The 14,815-nt window shown below is 44.9% G+C and overlaps 1 protein-coding gene across 2 annotated transcripts in view; it reads left to right on the top strand.

Moving 5' to 3' along the window:
* FLI1 (Fli-1 proto-oncogene, ETS transcription factor) overlaps positions 1-9,434 on the top strand; it is a 38,509-nt gene extending 29,075 nt beyond the window's left edge. Inside the window, exons 5-8 of one of the 2 annotated variants that reach the window (XM_010160439.1) lie at positions 3,227-3,292; positions 4,461-4,523; positions 5,816-5,863; positions 6,800-8,623. In XM_010160439.1, the coding sequence (XP_010158741.1) occupies positions 3,227-3,292; positions 4,461-4,523; positions 5,816-5,863; positions 6,800-7,329 (707 nt within the window). In that variant the 3' untranslated portion in view covers positions 7,330-8,623. Of the gene's footprint in view, positions 1-3,226; positions 3,293-4,460; positions 4,524-5,815; positions 5,864-6,799 lie in introns of both variants that reach the window. The other variant, XM_010160438.1, reaches the window with a different exon arrangement.
* The last annotated feature ends 5,381 nt before the right edge of the window (positions 9,435-14,815 follow it).

Raw genomic sequence — 14,815 nt, forward strand, 5'->3', positions numbered from 1 at the left:
TGACATCTAATTCCAGGGGAATCAATGGACTTTGAAAGGGGAGTTACGCAGCTAAGGATGAGAACTTCCACATGGCACAGAGGGTGGTGAGGTAGGAACCGAGGGAGATTTGGGGTGAAAAAGTATCAACTAAGGGCAGACAGGGTCCAATGCTATGCAGTCTATTCCACACAGCCTGATTTCTGGGAAAGCCACTTCATCTGGAAAAGGCAGCTAAAGCCTGAGGAAAGTGCATTTACGCATGTAAATAAATAAAATTATATTTAACCTTCTTTCCAGGCGCGCCGTGAGTGTGAATGTTTGCAAAGCTGTGAGATCCTTAGTTGAAAGGTGCTGTGAAAGTGCAAAGCATTATTAATATCCTTTACCTTCCTCATAATAGAGTATGCATTTATTCTGGGGAATTTCTGGACATAAACCAGACAGCTGCAGAATGACATTTCTTGAAAGCATCTATGATTTATTTTCTGCTCTTTAATTCCATTTTGTATTGAACGCACATTTGTCACAGGACTGTTGTTCTACTGGGCCTTTTAAGTCTAAAACAGACTTGAGGACCTGCTCCTGAGCTGGTATAAATTTGCCCCTAACTTCACTGGAGCGATTTGCTGATTTACACCAGAAGAGCACCTCAGTCCAAGTCTTTTAATGGAATTTCCATAGTGCGGCAAGTTTTGGTGTAAAATCCAAGTGGGTTTAATGACAGATAAGACTCTTGCTGTAACTAACCGTCTGGCTGGAGTTCTGTAGGATCTCTTCGAGCCACTGCGCGTCAGGTCCTGGGAACGGTATTGTTTTTGCAGAAACTCGAGTCTCTGGATGGGTTCCCTGGCTCTGCCTTTTCCATTTTGTTTTAAACACATTCAGCTTTAGAGTCTGGGCCGGGAAGCTGGGAGGGCTGGTGTGGTTCTTTCACGTTGCACGGATTTTTGTGAAAACAAAACAAAAATAGCTAAGTGGATTTGGACTATTTTTTTTTGTTGAGGGAGAGAAGGAGTTGGAAACTTGGGAACGCGTTTCAATAGCAACGCCTGTATTGCTAACTATCATATTTAACCCTTCTTACTATTGCAAAGTCGCGCTCAGAGCTCTCATCCCAACAACACAAGCGCGCCTGCCCCTATACATGCTCACACTTTACTCCATAATCCATGTTATATAGGCAAAACCGAGGGAAAGGGACTCATCTGAGGTACTCTAAACCCGGATTAAACCTGAGCTGAGACACATGCACACCATTCTTCCAAGCTGGTTTTCCATCCTAATACGTGCATTACAAGGAAACCCATTCAGAGAGATTCTGAACAATGATTTTGACCAAGCTTAGCCAAACTTCTCTGGAGAACCAAGCCTTGACCCTGGAAAGCCCAAGCAGCCATAGCAATGCACACCCAGTCAGCACATCTGATTGTAATAGTGTCACTTATTGGTTAAAAAAAAAACCCTCAGGAGATGCATTTACACTCTATCTGTGACACTGTGAGCAGATCAGGCTCCTCCTCTGTGACAGTCTCCATCTGGAGCAGGAGGCTGATCACCTCTCCAGATGATGGCCTACTTGTTTACTCAAAACATGCTGATGCATCTGCATCAACCACCCCATTTGTAGCAGTTGGGTCAATTATCTGACCCAAAAGAATCAGAGAAAATTGTAAATTTTCAATGAGTCCTGCTACTATTTGAAAAGGACTATTTTAGCCCAATTCGAAAAATATTTTTCTGCTGGAAAATTAATTGCTACCTTTCTTTTTAACAGGATCACCATGTAAGTGACCTTTCCATTAAAATTATATAATGGCAAAACTGTTTCTGATTGAGCGAAACCAAAAAGTACATTAGCATCTGGATCGGTGGAAATTTCTGAGGTTTTGCCTTTCTCTCTCAATGCAGAACACTCATGTTTTTTCAAAACATTTCCCAAAACATTGCTCCAATAGCTCTAGTTGCAATACTTCTGAAGGATATCCCAGGGGAGAAATGAAAGGCAGAGGCTGGCTGCTAAGAGGACATGGGAAAAGCCAGTGGTTACTTCAGACCTCATCTCTGCTCTCCTGATTTCAGTCACGGCCAGAGCCGCAGCCCAAGCTCCAGGTGCACCCAGATGAAGCTAGGACTTACACGACAGGTTTCCAGCAAGGAAAACGCCACCCGTCCAAGTAGCATCTTATTTACGACCATGACAACTGCTGAGGACTGAGCTTGGGGATAAAGTTGCCCGGCAGCATGCCCGTTTCCAGCCCTGCTGCTCCTTGCCCGGCCATGGGAGTGGGGACAGGGCTCCCTTCTGGGGTCAGCACGGCTGGGGCTGCCGCCTCCCTCCTGCACCGATGTCCCATCACGCTCTTTGTACCAGGCTGAAACCGTAGGGGTTTGTTTTTCAGCCTGATCTATTTGCAGTGGGGTTTGCGGTTTCTAGTAAAGAGGGAGAAAGCAAATAAGTGAAATAAAAATAAAAACAGATAGATTACATGAGCTCTGTTTTCCTCCATTCCCCTCTCTTCCCTCCTCCTCTTTCTCTCCCTCTCTTCCCCTCCCCTTCCCTCACCCGTCCGTTCTCTGTTTTCCTTTTCATGCCAATAACTAGAAGGCTGTAATTTCAAAGCTGCAGTGGCTTTCCCAGCTCCAGGAGGAATGTGCAAGTGCCGGGGATGTTTCCACTGGGAGCTGCACAGCCCCGCTGTGCTGCGCAGCCCAATGGGGCACGAGGCCGTGCTGATGCTTTCCCAGCGGCATGGGCAGAGGGGCATTTTGGGTTTCATTTCAGAGAACCTTTTTTACCCTTTCCTTCTTCCTTAAAATAGCTTCTTCACTGTGTGTGTCAAGTCCTTGGCCTCCCTGGGTTTTAAATTCACCATTCATTTTCTGTGAAATCTCATCTCATCCTCCTTTTCTGCCTGTGGTCTTGTGTCATCTTGGGGTAAGAGAAAGGGGGTCTCCTTTTGGATGGGATAAGTCGTACTCTAAACTCCATGGGGTCCCATGCCTATACTTCATGATCAGAATGTGTCAGGCTCACGGACTGCCCAAACAGCCGGTCCCAACCACTGTATTTACACCCTGTTACCCTTGTGAGGGGGCTGAGGGAGCATAGGCGACATGGGAGAGGAAAACCGGTAGATCCACATAACATCAAGCCAGATGGGACCTAGATACAAAGATTCTTGCGAGATTTTTTCTGGGAAGAGTTGATTTCAACCCCTCTGTGCCTGTTGTCTTTTGTCATTAGATCCCTCCTATGATGCAGTCAGGAGAACAGGATGGGGCAGTAATATGAATTCTGGCCTCACCAAAAGTAAGTTGTCCCAGTGGGAATCACAAATTCTGCAATGGAGGATCAAAATGAGACCGTGGGAGAAGCCGGGCATGGCTGGCTTGTGTTACGAGCATCAAAAGGGTAGCAGATTTGGGGGTAGTCAGTAAGATAAGAGCTAGAATTATCGTGGTCTCCATGTTAACCACCTGCCTGTAGTCTGGTGTAATATTTTTAGGGACAGATATAGACAACTTGGGCAGATTCTGAGAGTTTCTTACTACTTTTCGGAAAGTAAGATTCTACACAAAATCTAGCGGGCAGATAGGGCCCCGACTGCCTGAGCCCTACTCACACAACTGTTCTTGTTTCTTACTGGTTTTATAGTGCCCCCAAATTCACAGAACACTCTGGGTGACATCATGTTAGAAATATCAGCTCCCTGCCCCTAAAGATTGTATTCCAGCTAAGATAACCAGCTGATACCGAGCCTGCTTCCACTGCTGGGGTGTATCCCTGTGCAGCAGTGCTGCATGGGCACATTCGACTCTCAGCAAGGCGCTACCGGCTGCAAATAAATGTGGCAGAACCTGGCTATCAGATTCTACTTCCTTTGCTCTGCAGCTTTCCCAGCTACGCGTGCTCTAAACGGGAAGGCTGGTCTTTGAGTTCTGGTTGTCCGTTACAAGAAATGATATGAAGAGGAGGAACAGATGTTAATGTTGAAGTGATTTATAGAAATGGCTGCGATATTTTCAACAAAATGTTCAATTTGGTAAACCCAAAAGTTTTTGCATAAAAAAGTTTGGTTTAGAAAAGAATTTGCATTTAAAAAAAAAAAAATTGAAAGAAGTTCCAACATGGAAGAAGGTCAGAATGTATACATTTAAAAAAAAAATCCAATTTTCTCTTCAGAACATGGATGTAAACTAGAGTGGAAGTTAATTTGCAATAAAAGACAGAAAATTAACAAAATATGTGCATATTTTTTCTTGCCTCGTCTGCATATTTCCATTTTATGGCAAAATTTTTCCAGTGAAATCTCTTAATTTTATAGCATAATTTTTAAAATATCAGTTCTTAGCATTAGAAAACTTTTCCCCTCCCAGTTGCTATTATTCCTGTTCAATGTGTCTTGTATTTGCCTTGTTCTCTGTGCACTCCTCCTCCTCTGTTTTAGTACATACAAGATCTTCCTCTGTCTTTACAGGCCCTCCTGTTGCAGGGACACAAAATGTGAATAAGACAACAGAACAGCAACGGCCCCAGCCAGGTAACTGCTGATTTTGTCCCGGCTGCATTTGCTAAGCAATTAGATTTTTACAAGACTGGGTGAATAAATGTGTTAAGCAGCACCAACCTGGGCACAGGACAACCAGGCAAAGCCTTGCAGGGAGGTCTCAGGATAATCCAGCCAACTGTGACCGAGCAGTGACAGCGATGGTTCCACGCTGTTTCTGTTTTACTGCATCATCCTTCCCCATTCAAAAGGAACATCCTTGTTTCAGCTGGGTCACGTGCAGGCCCAGCATCCGTGGTGTCTCCTTTGAAGCAGCATGACACGCCGTGTATGAGGTCGTGAAGCAGTTAGGGGCACAGAGCTGTTGGGGCTGCAGCGGTGAAGCGTCGGCTCGTTACCTCTTCACCTCCGCTGCGGTGATGTTCGATGGAAGTGTCTCCAAACAGAATCAACAGGGCTTCCCCTGCGTCAAAGAAAACCAAATAAGAAAAGCAAACCCCGTTGGGCAGCAAGCAGTAGTGTTTCCTGCTGGTTTCCCAAGGGGCTCTTGAAGAGCTAAATACCACCTTCTCTGCTTTGCACAGCTGCTTTCTATCCCTTCTCTTTTTTTTTAGGGGGTTGGTTCTTTTGGCATTGATTCAATCCACGAGCAAATGCTATAGATCCAAATCACCAAAACTAGAGAGAAGAAAAGGAGAAGTGTAGAGATTAGGGCTGAGGAGGCCCCACAGCAAGGGAAAGGAATACATTCCTAATAAATGTATTGTGGGGTTTTCAAGAAACACTCAGCCTCCTAGGAGCCAGTGACAAAACTCCTGTTACTCCCATTTGTCTAACACTCTGCTTGCTGCAGTAAGGGAGAGTTGGGTGAACATTTCATCGGCCTCAGAGGGAAACAAGCTGGACTGCTAACAAGTGACTCTGAAAATCTCCTCTGTGCTCCCATTCTTTTTATTAGGAGAAACAGATATACTCCTGATTTGTTACTGCTCCACTATCCCACACTTCTTTTTTTTTCACATTTCATGTTTTCTAGTTGACACATAAAAGTAGGGTATGTCCAAAGAGATTACGATCTTTGAAAGCGGGAGAGTCTGAAACCAATGCCAGAACCACTGTGCCATTTTAGATTCCATAAATAATTGGTGGTTGTTTGCTAAAAAAGAAATAAGGAACACAGCAAGTCTGTTCCAGGCCCTAGGAGAAGAGGCAGTATGAGTAAAGAAAGAAAGTGGAAATTTGAACTGATTTCTAAAATAAACAGTAATGAACTGTTTTTTTCTTTCTGATGAAACATTTTTTAAATAGCTTTTTTTTTTTTTTAGATCCCTATCAAATCCTGGGGCCCACTAGTAGCCGTCTTGCCAATCCAGGTGAGTTCACCCTTAAATTTCAGACCACCATTATCAGAGGGGTTACCTTTCCTTCTGCTTCACTTCTGCATCTGTACAGGAGGAGCAGCTCGTGTCCTCTACCGTTGGGGTAGGCTGTGAGAGGCATTCACCTCAGCAGCTGTGCTCTCACAAGTGCTTTTGCAAAAACCCGTACAGAAAAGTGGTGCAACATCATCTTTGTCAGGACAAAATCACCATCCTGAATGTTCTTACCCAACATGAGCATTCCCTAAGTAGAGCTTTATAAGGGACTTAAATACTGATCTCTCAGATTTGCACTACAGGTTAGTTTTTCTCTGTCTGCTATGGATTAGATGAATGGAAGGCACAAAACGGCTCCAAAAGTCACAGTTTAGTCATCTGCAGAAAACAGACTTTGGGGAATAAGACCTGGAGTAAACAAGCTTGTATACACTGAATGCTTGTAAGGAAACACTTTCGTAAGGACCTTTACTATTAGTATAACCACACCGAATACAACTAGGAGTCATCTAGTCTGGGGAACTTTATGTAACTCAGGTCACCAACTGGAAAGAAAACCATAGGTGTCCAAAACAACATCCATGCTAAACAGTAAGCAGTTGAGAGTTGAAATACACTGTGTTAACTATTCAGTGAAAAGTTTTGCAGAACAGTTTGCTCGGGAAAATGCCTGTTTATGAATAGCTCGAAGATTTTAAGGCCAAAGGCGACCATTATGAAATCTAATCTGACCTCAAACGCATGAACAGAACAAAGGATTGACTAACTTGTTTGCTGGGAACAGTTTATCCATTCCTACATAAGACTTTCTAAGGCTTGAAGGAGCAGTTCCCAGTAAAGATCGAGATAGTCCTTCTGTTTCCTGCCTTTGTCTTTGCTTTTAAGCAGGAAACACAATGTCATTTCCTTTCCTCTTTGGCTTGCTTCTCGCAGGGAGCGGGCAGATCCAACTGTGGCAGTTCCTCCTCGAGTTGCTGTCGGACAGTTCCAACGCCAGCTGTATCACGTGGGAAGGGACCAATGGGGAATTCAAGATGACGGACCCTGATGAAGTGGCACGGCGCTGGGGAGAACGCAAAAGCAAGCCCAACATGAATTACGACAAGCTGAGCCGAGCCCTCCGATACTACTATGATAAGAACATTATGACCAAAGTGCATGGCAAAAGGTATGCCTACAAGTTTGACTTTCATGGCATTGCCCAGGCTCTTCAGCCTCATCCCACTGAATCGTCAATGTACAAGTACCCCTCAGATCTCTCCTACATGCCATCTTACCATGCCCACCAGCAGAAGGTGAACTTTGTACCCCCGCACCCTTCTTCTATGCCTGTCACATCATCCAGTTTCTTTGGAGCAGCCTCACCTTATTGGACCTCCCCTGCCGGAAGCATTTATCCGAACCCCAATGTCCCTCGCCACCCCAACGCCCATGTATCACCACACTTGGGCAGCTATTACTAGATGCTTTCATCTTCAAGGGGGCTTTATCAGTCTGGTTGGACTTTTTCTCTACTTCTGGGATTTTTATGGTTTTTGGGGGACCCTTAATGGATAATTGTGGCCTTTCTGGGGAAGAATTTAAACTGGATATTGGTTATTCCTGGATCAAACCTTTTACTTCTGTTAACTTTGCCTCTTGTGTCTTGAACTGAGAGATGGATGCTTCTTTGGGCCAGTACTCTGCTCTTTTTTTTTTTTTTTTTGGTGTTTAACGCTTATGTCCTCTGTAGGAAGCGACTATGAAGATTGTTCACCATTACCTGGAATGATCACTAGCTTTTCAATGAGAGAAATTTTTAAGGATTCAAAGGCTTTTGACAAGACATAGATCCAACTGTGGGTCGTAGGAAAAGATGACTACATGGGGTTTTTTTCTCGCCGTGGAGAGGTTAGGCAATTTGACCATTAAACGGAGGACGTTGGGCTGCAGGGGACCGCAACTGGAATCTTAGCTTTAAGGCAGATGAGGATTTTCACCCAACTGGAAATTAAATATATATATATATTCATATATATATATATATGTGTGTGTGCATGTATATTTTAAGAAGCAAAGGGCATTGAAGGAACTTTTCTAGAGTGTACAACTTCATTAGACTGTGTATTAACTCCAGAAATATCAGAAACCAGAACAAAAAGTAACCTAATGTCAAGCACAGACATTCCTTGAAAGCAAAAGTGAAGTAAAATAAATGACAGCAGGCCCCTGAGCTCTGCCAGAGTCTTAAGGGTCGCTAAATGCTACCGATTCGCGAACGCTGTGCGTTTGTCAGACCGTCATCCAAAGTGGTCAACAAATCAGAAGGCAAATTACTGTATAAATTATGCAGAGTTATTTTTCCCTATATCTCACAGTTTTAATAGAAAGATTAAATAAAACGAGTTGACCTCGGTCACAAATGCAGGTTTGTTTTTTACTATCAGCTCAGTTGTTTGTGGGTTGTTATTGTTTTTTTGTTTGGTTGGGTTTTTTTTTTAATGTAATTTGTACATCTTTTCAATCTGTACATTTGGGCTGTGGCTTTGTACTTTTTGCTAAAAAAAAAAAATTAAAAAATAAGACATGAGTAATGTATCTGTTGGAAGTAGCCTTGGTCCTGCAACTGGATCCGTAATTGACCCCCAAAGTAGCCAGAAATCTTCCAGATCTCCCTGGGTTTGTCTAGAGTAGAGTTTTTTCTTGTATTAGCCTGTCACAGTTGTCTGCAAATTAACTCCACTTAGCTAACATGTTTGCATTGAAGCTGATTGAAAACATGCACCAGTATTTTAAGGCAAACTATTGAAATATTTTGTCATTATTCTTCACCAAAATCTTGAACTTCGGAAAGAAATTAAGCACTTCATAGACAAAATTATCAAATACTTCCCATAACGTCTTTTTGAAAACTTTCACGAGGCGGGTTCATTTGAATTTTAAACATTCAGAAATTCTCAGCCATCTCTAATTTGCACATGTTAATTTGATGATCCACAAACGGCGGTTTGGTGCCATAAACAGAAGGGTAAACCACAAGCATTTGTGTTTTAGAACAGATGTCTACAGGGTGGGGGGGTGTGTGTGAGACTTACATGTACAACCTATTAGCTAACTTGTATTAACTGGCAACCAATTAACAGGATCACAAATAATCTAGTCTAGACATAACCTCTGGGACTCTGGGTGGGTGCACGATTCGGCCCATGTGCATCCGATTGCAGGATGAGAGCCCGAAACCAGAACATTATAGTCTGCTCATAACTTTAAACAGAAGCACTGATGCCATTATTTAACGAAGTGGAAAAATAAGATCAAGCTAATCAGTTTAGGTCTTAGTGCTTTTGGGATGTTTATAAGTAACATTACTGCAATAATCGCAAAATTTAAGTATGAAGAAATTACCCGTGGAAATGGGGCTTTTGCTACTATATATATGCAATGTACTTTTTGGATATTAAAATATATATAATTTTGCAAGTAATCTTGGTGGTTTTTTTTTTTAAAAATGTATTAAGTGTTACAATGAAACTGTTGTATGAAATGAATGATGTAAAAAAATGTGACAAAATAAATGATGGTTTTCTTCTCTAAGGCATCATATTGTCCCACTCTCTCCCTCCCTTCTCATACCTGCAGATAAAGCACGAGCTTTGCCTCTAAATTAAATTAGGTAAAAAGGAAAACAAAGCGTCTCCATAGTAGTGGCAATCATAAACGTTATCATTATAAAAAAATATCGACCTCTTATTCCAGAAAATTCATTTCTCTGGAGCTGGTGTTTATCAGACCTGATTTAGTTACTGAAGTGTCTAAATCAGAAACTGAGGCTTCATCTTTGGTCTATGGAGAGAGAGAGAGAGGGAAAGTGGTAGAGTAGTCAAAGCTCGAGGAGGTGAAGTGTCTCCCACGAGGACGGTGGCAGAGCTGGGAGTGCGGACCCTTGCCCGGTGCCCCAGCGACGGGGTCACAGCCCTGCGCCGACTGCCAGGATGTGCAGCCTCCCTGCGAGAGCCATAACTGACCTAACAGACGTCGCCATCTCTTTGTCTTCGGGGTGCTCAAGGAGCCATTGACAGAACGTGTATGTGCAATGCTATCTGGATTACCAGCCTGCCTGCCTGCTCATGTTTCTCACCTATCCCCGAACCCCAGGGAAAGCCAGTGCTCCAAAGCATTCCTGAGGTGGAGTAAGAGGCTGCAAAAACAAGCACTGCCAAGGAATCTTCTGATTGTGTATAAAGGTCAGGCAAAGGCACTTCCTGTATTTTTGCAGACACACGGTGGTCCTGAGAGATAGCTTGATCTTTCTCCCGATGTGATAAACCCTTGGAAATACATAACTGCAGAAGTACACCATTTCCTTCCTCCACACACAACCTTTTGTTGCTCAGTTTCTAGTACAATAGCTTCCACCGCCTTGATTAGCAAACCTGGGCTCTGCAAAAGGGCGATGTTAGCGTGTTCAACCACCCTGGAGCTGTTCCCTTTGTGTACTCAACCCTAGTTGCTCAATTCAGTCACAAGAGTGAGTGTGCTGTTGCTTATCTCTATTGTTTTTCACTTCAGCGCTATCCAGATGCATTCTGGCTATGCCTCATCAATAAGACATCAAGCATTTTATTTTAATACAGCGCATCTGCCCAGTTGCCAGTAACAGGAAAATCTGAAGGCTGAGATTGCACAAAAACGTCTCAAGGCAGAAGGTTATCAGAGTGCAAAGATGTCCCTGATAGAAAACTTTGGCCAGGAGGATCCTTGGTGACAAAAAGGCTTTTGCAAGCAACCAACAATTAAAGAAGCATCTGTTTCTGGCTGTCCAACTTCCAACATTTTACAGGAGCCCAGGCTGGGATGGAAGGTATCAGCAGCATCCCCAGCTCAGGTCCTTTCTGTTTCCTTTCACCCTTCTCTTCAGGGTACTTGCTGGTGCTAATCTTTGCTAGTATTTGCTAATATTCAGATACAGTTTGCTCTTCATGTACATTCCTCAAGTAAAGAACAAGTAATAACATACAGACTGGCGTAACCCATTTGTACGCCCCGGATATCAGCCTGACCTTGCCATGTTGGAAGCTCTAGGGTTGATAACAGGGGGATTTCCCCTCCCAACCCAAGTTTCTGGGACACACTGAGAGAAAATAAACAAGGAATTTGACAGTACTAATGCTACTTTTTGCTTTTCCCAGGAGGACAAGGCAGATGGAATTCAAGTATTTCAGGCTTAAATCAGAAAGTTTACCAAACAGATGGTTGGGATCACATGGTTGTGAGCTGTGAGTCAACAGGGATAGCAGAAAATCTTCTCTGCATCGAAGTTCAGAATTCAAACCTCACCGGGAAACCCCGCTCCCTTCGAAATCAGTGGTAACTCAGCTATTAATGTCTAGTGATCTGGTGTTCACCCAGTATTTCTGTTCTACGATGCCAGTTCAAACACTGAATGGGATCTAGCTTAAATACACCAAACTAGAATTAGCAATTTCACCTTCTATAAATAGATTGTAAATGAGATATGATCGATGATGGCTTTACAGTCTCTGAGCTCCAGCTCCTTTAGCCGGGATCTTTGTGACAGTTGGTTTCTACTGGAGACGTACCTGCCACAGGGTCTGCTTATCAGAGAAAGGGAGAACAAGAAGGTATTCTTGCTCCTTACTTACAGACATCAAGGTTAGAACCTGCCTTCAATCCTGTTTTGAAGAAGGCTTTTTATCCCCACTACATGGCTACTTAGAGTCTAGAGGATGGAGCTGCCAGCTTTAGCACTTGTGAGATGCTCTAGATTAGGAGATGCCAAATCCTCCTAGTGTCAAGCATCTGAGATTACTCCTATCTATAATCCTCATGTATAGAGTGGTTTGCTGCTTTTACATACCAAAGAATTGTATTTCAACCTGGAGAGTGAATTTCTAAACAACTGTGGATTTCTAACGTGCACCTAATACTATTGCAAGGGAGAGGGATTTCCCCATTCTCAGTCCTTCCCGTCAGCAAAGAGAAAGGAAGTGTTTCTCATGCTACTGCCCAACAAGCGTGCTCCAGTCCTAGTGAGACATTAACTACATGGAAAATTTGCTGTAACTTCTGTTGGTGCAAATATTGGATGTGAAGCTGGACTCGTGGGATAACGTTTCACCTGCGTTCGTACTGTTCACAACGACCACAAATGGCAATGCCTCATGTTTTGTAATAAAAGCACCGATGAACCCAGCTGCTGTTTCCCACCCCTCCTCTTGGAGGAAAAGAGCCATCGGTCTGTAAATTCTGGGTTAAAGGAACTCGCTTCACTTTATTATACTATTACAATAATAGATTTTTTTACAGGTTGCTTTGCTGTGCTGATACAGTATTTTTAATGACCTCTGTGAAATCAGTTTGTTAGACATCAGCCCGCTTCCTAACAAAGTAGGTTCTCCCACATGGAACTGAATGTTGCTGCATTTGGTGTTAATTAGTCTAGAGGCACATCGGGGGCTGGGGTTTAATAAATTCACTTCAAAGACCCTATTTGTATACTTCTGCACAATACCAAGCATAACATATATATTATGATTTTCATCTGTAAAAGCACACTCGTTGCAAAATAAAGCTCAGCCTTTTCTATCGTATTAGAAAAGAATTAGCAGACCCTTGACTAAGCTCATGCAAAGAGCGACACCTAACACATAATTTAGCTTGTGCGTTGTGATTTTTGTATCTAAGAGGTAGAAATCCTTGCACATAAAGCTCAGGTTCTTCTATTATATGAGAAGAGAATTAGAGATCCTTTACAAAATTCAGCTCTTCACGCTGAAGAGAAAGAAAAGCAGATTTGAGGCTGCCCCAGCAATGTCCCTCAGCAGTGGGGAACGAGCTGCTGTAACAGGGCAAGCAGGTGTGTCAGGGATGGCCCAGAGTGTTCACAGCTGATGCCGCTTCGACCAGTACAAATTACTTCAGCAAACAAGCAGGAAGGGTTCTTTTGGGGCAGGGGGAGTTTTCTTAGAAGAGGGGACCTTGCTGCTCCTGGGAGAAGGCAGATAAAGGTAAAGATCTGTGTTTGTTGAGTTGTAGTGGCTGAAGGAGGAACGGCCCAGGGACTCTGGCAGTTTGATGCGCAGCTATTTCAACACAAGCTCTTGCTCCTTCCTTTCCAGGAACTGCTGCAAACTTGTTATTTGCTTTGGCTTTTCATTAACTTTCTGTCTCCTGGAGCTGTAAAGTCTGATGCTGGATCTGCTTTACCTTCCCTGCTGCTGCAAAACCCTGCGTGCCCTGTGCTGGGGTGTTGAAGAACAGCATCCCCAGCCTTTGGGGAGCGTGAGGTCTCTTTTCCAAGTGTCTGTGTGTGGCTGCTGGAGGAAGTTGTGGTACCCTGAACCCCACCCTTAGGTGCATGTTACTGTGAAGGGTTCAAAGCTTTCCTTAAAGCTCTGTTTCCTGAAGCTCGGGGCTGATAGGGAGCTGAGCAGCAGCAAACTAGACTTCCCAGCTAGCACAGCTGCAAGCTCCACGGACACAGGTCTGTCGGTGGCCCCAACCTTGCTGGGGGGATTTGGGGAGCAGTGTGGGGCTGGGGCCTGCAGGAGCAGCATCCTTATAGGGGTGGTGTGGGGAGATTTGCCCCCATGCACCCTGAGGGGGGTGAGTGGTCCCTTCTAGCAACCCGCACCCCGGGGTGAGGGTACCACCTGTGCGTGGGATGCGCTGAATTTGCGGTGGTGTGCCAGGTCTCGGGTGCCCGAAGCGGTGCGTGTGTGCGCTGGAGGCACTGGCAAAGGGTCTTGGGGGTCTGCCTGGGGCTGGGAATGCATGGAAACCTTGCAAGGCTCTGGGCTGGGGGTCTGCCCTCTTGGTGTTTTGGAAAAGTAGCCCTGAAGGGATTAACCTATCCTTTGGTGTTTGCGAAGCTCCTGGCACAGGAGCAGTGAGGGATGTAATTTAGACTTGTAGATGCTGGGAAGTGATACACGGGTTTCACAAACGCTCCTGCAGCAGCAGCGAATCACTTCTGTGAGTCTGTAGGCTCTGTCCTGTCCTAGGGACGCTTCCAAACCAGAGGGGGGGCTTCAGCTGAACCAGACGCTTTTGGGCACCGTAGCAAAACTAAGGCAGAGCTAGAACTGCTTTTGTTCGCATCTGGGGAAACTGAGGCTCCGAGCAGGGAGCAGTGACTTGCTTGGAGTTGCAGAAGGAACATAGGTCTCCCCAGACACAGCCTCGCTGTTACTGACCCCCCTCCCCACCCACTGCAGACTCTGTTAAGGGTGCTTTAGGGTGCCTCTGCAGACGTGATGTTTACAGCCCCCAACCCTCCGCTTACAGATCACCTCTGAATTCACTGCGGGGAGTGAAATCTCCCGACACTCCTGTGAAGTGGCTAAATAGCTAAATAGAGCCAGCTAGCAGAGCTCATGCCAAATATAAGTCACTGAACGCATTAAACTTGGTGCAATAAAATAAGGAACAGTCCCCATAAACGCTGGCTTTGCGCTCGCGAGGTTGCCCCGGCGCGCGCGGCTGCTGCCGCCGGAGCGGATCCGGAGGGAAGGGCTGCCATCCAGCGGCAGCCAGGCCCATGACACATGGGAATGGCTGGGATCCCTCGGACTGCGCCCCTGCCTGCTCCCTAGGCGCCTCTGTGGAGGGCTGTCATAACAGAATAACCTTGCTTCTGCAGAGCTGGCTTGGGATGCGCTCACCCAGGGGAGCAGGGGCTGCAGGGCTTTCCCTGCTTAAATCTGGCTGGCAGCACGCGAACCGAGATGCGGAGCGAGGTGGTCTCGTTTCCAGCCTCCCCTTGCTTGTCCACCTCCCCAGCACAGGGAGAACTGATGTCTGCCTTGCGCAGCTGTGAGTTTGTTCAAGGCGTAAGCTTCCCCAGGCTGATGCTTCCACCACAGGAATGTCAACTTAGAATCATGGAATGGTTTGGGTTGGAAGGGACCTTAAAGATCATCTAGTTCCAACCCCCCTGCCATGGGCAGG

The sequence above is a fragment of the Eurypyga helias genome, unplaced genomic scaffold (assembly GCF_000690775.1).
Source record: "Eurypyga helias isolate BGI_N326 unplaced genomic scaffold, ASM69077v1 scaffold22901, whole genome shotgun sequence".
Classification (NCBI taxonomy): domain Eukaryota; kingdom Metazoa; phylum Chordata; class Aves; order Eurypygiformes; family Eurypygidae; genus Eurypyga; species Eurypyga helias.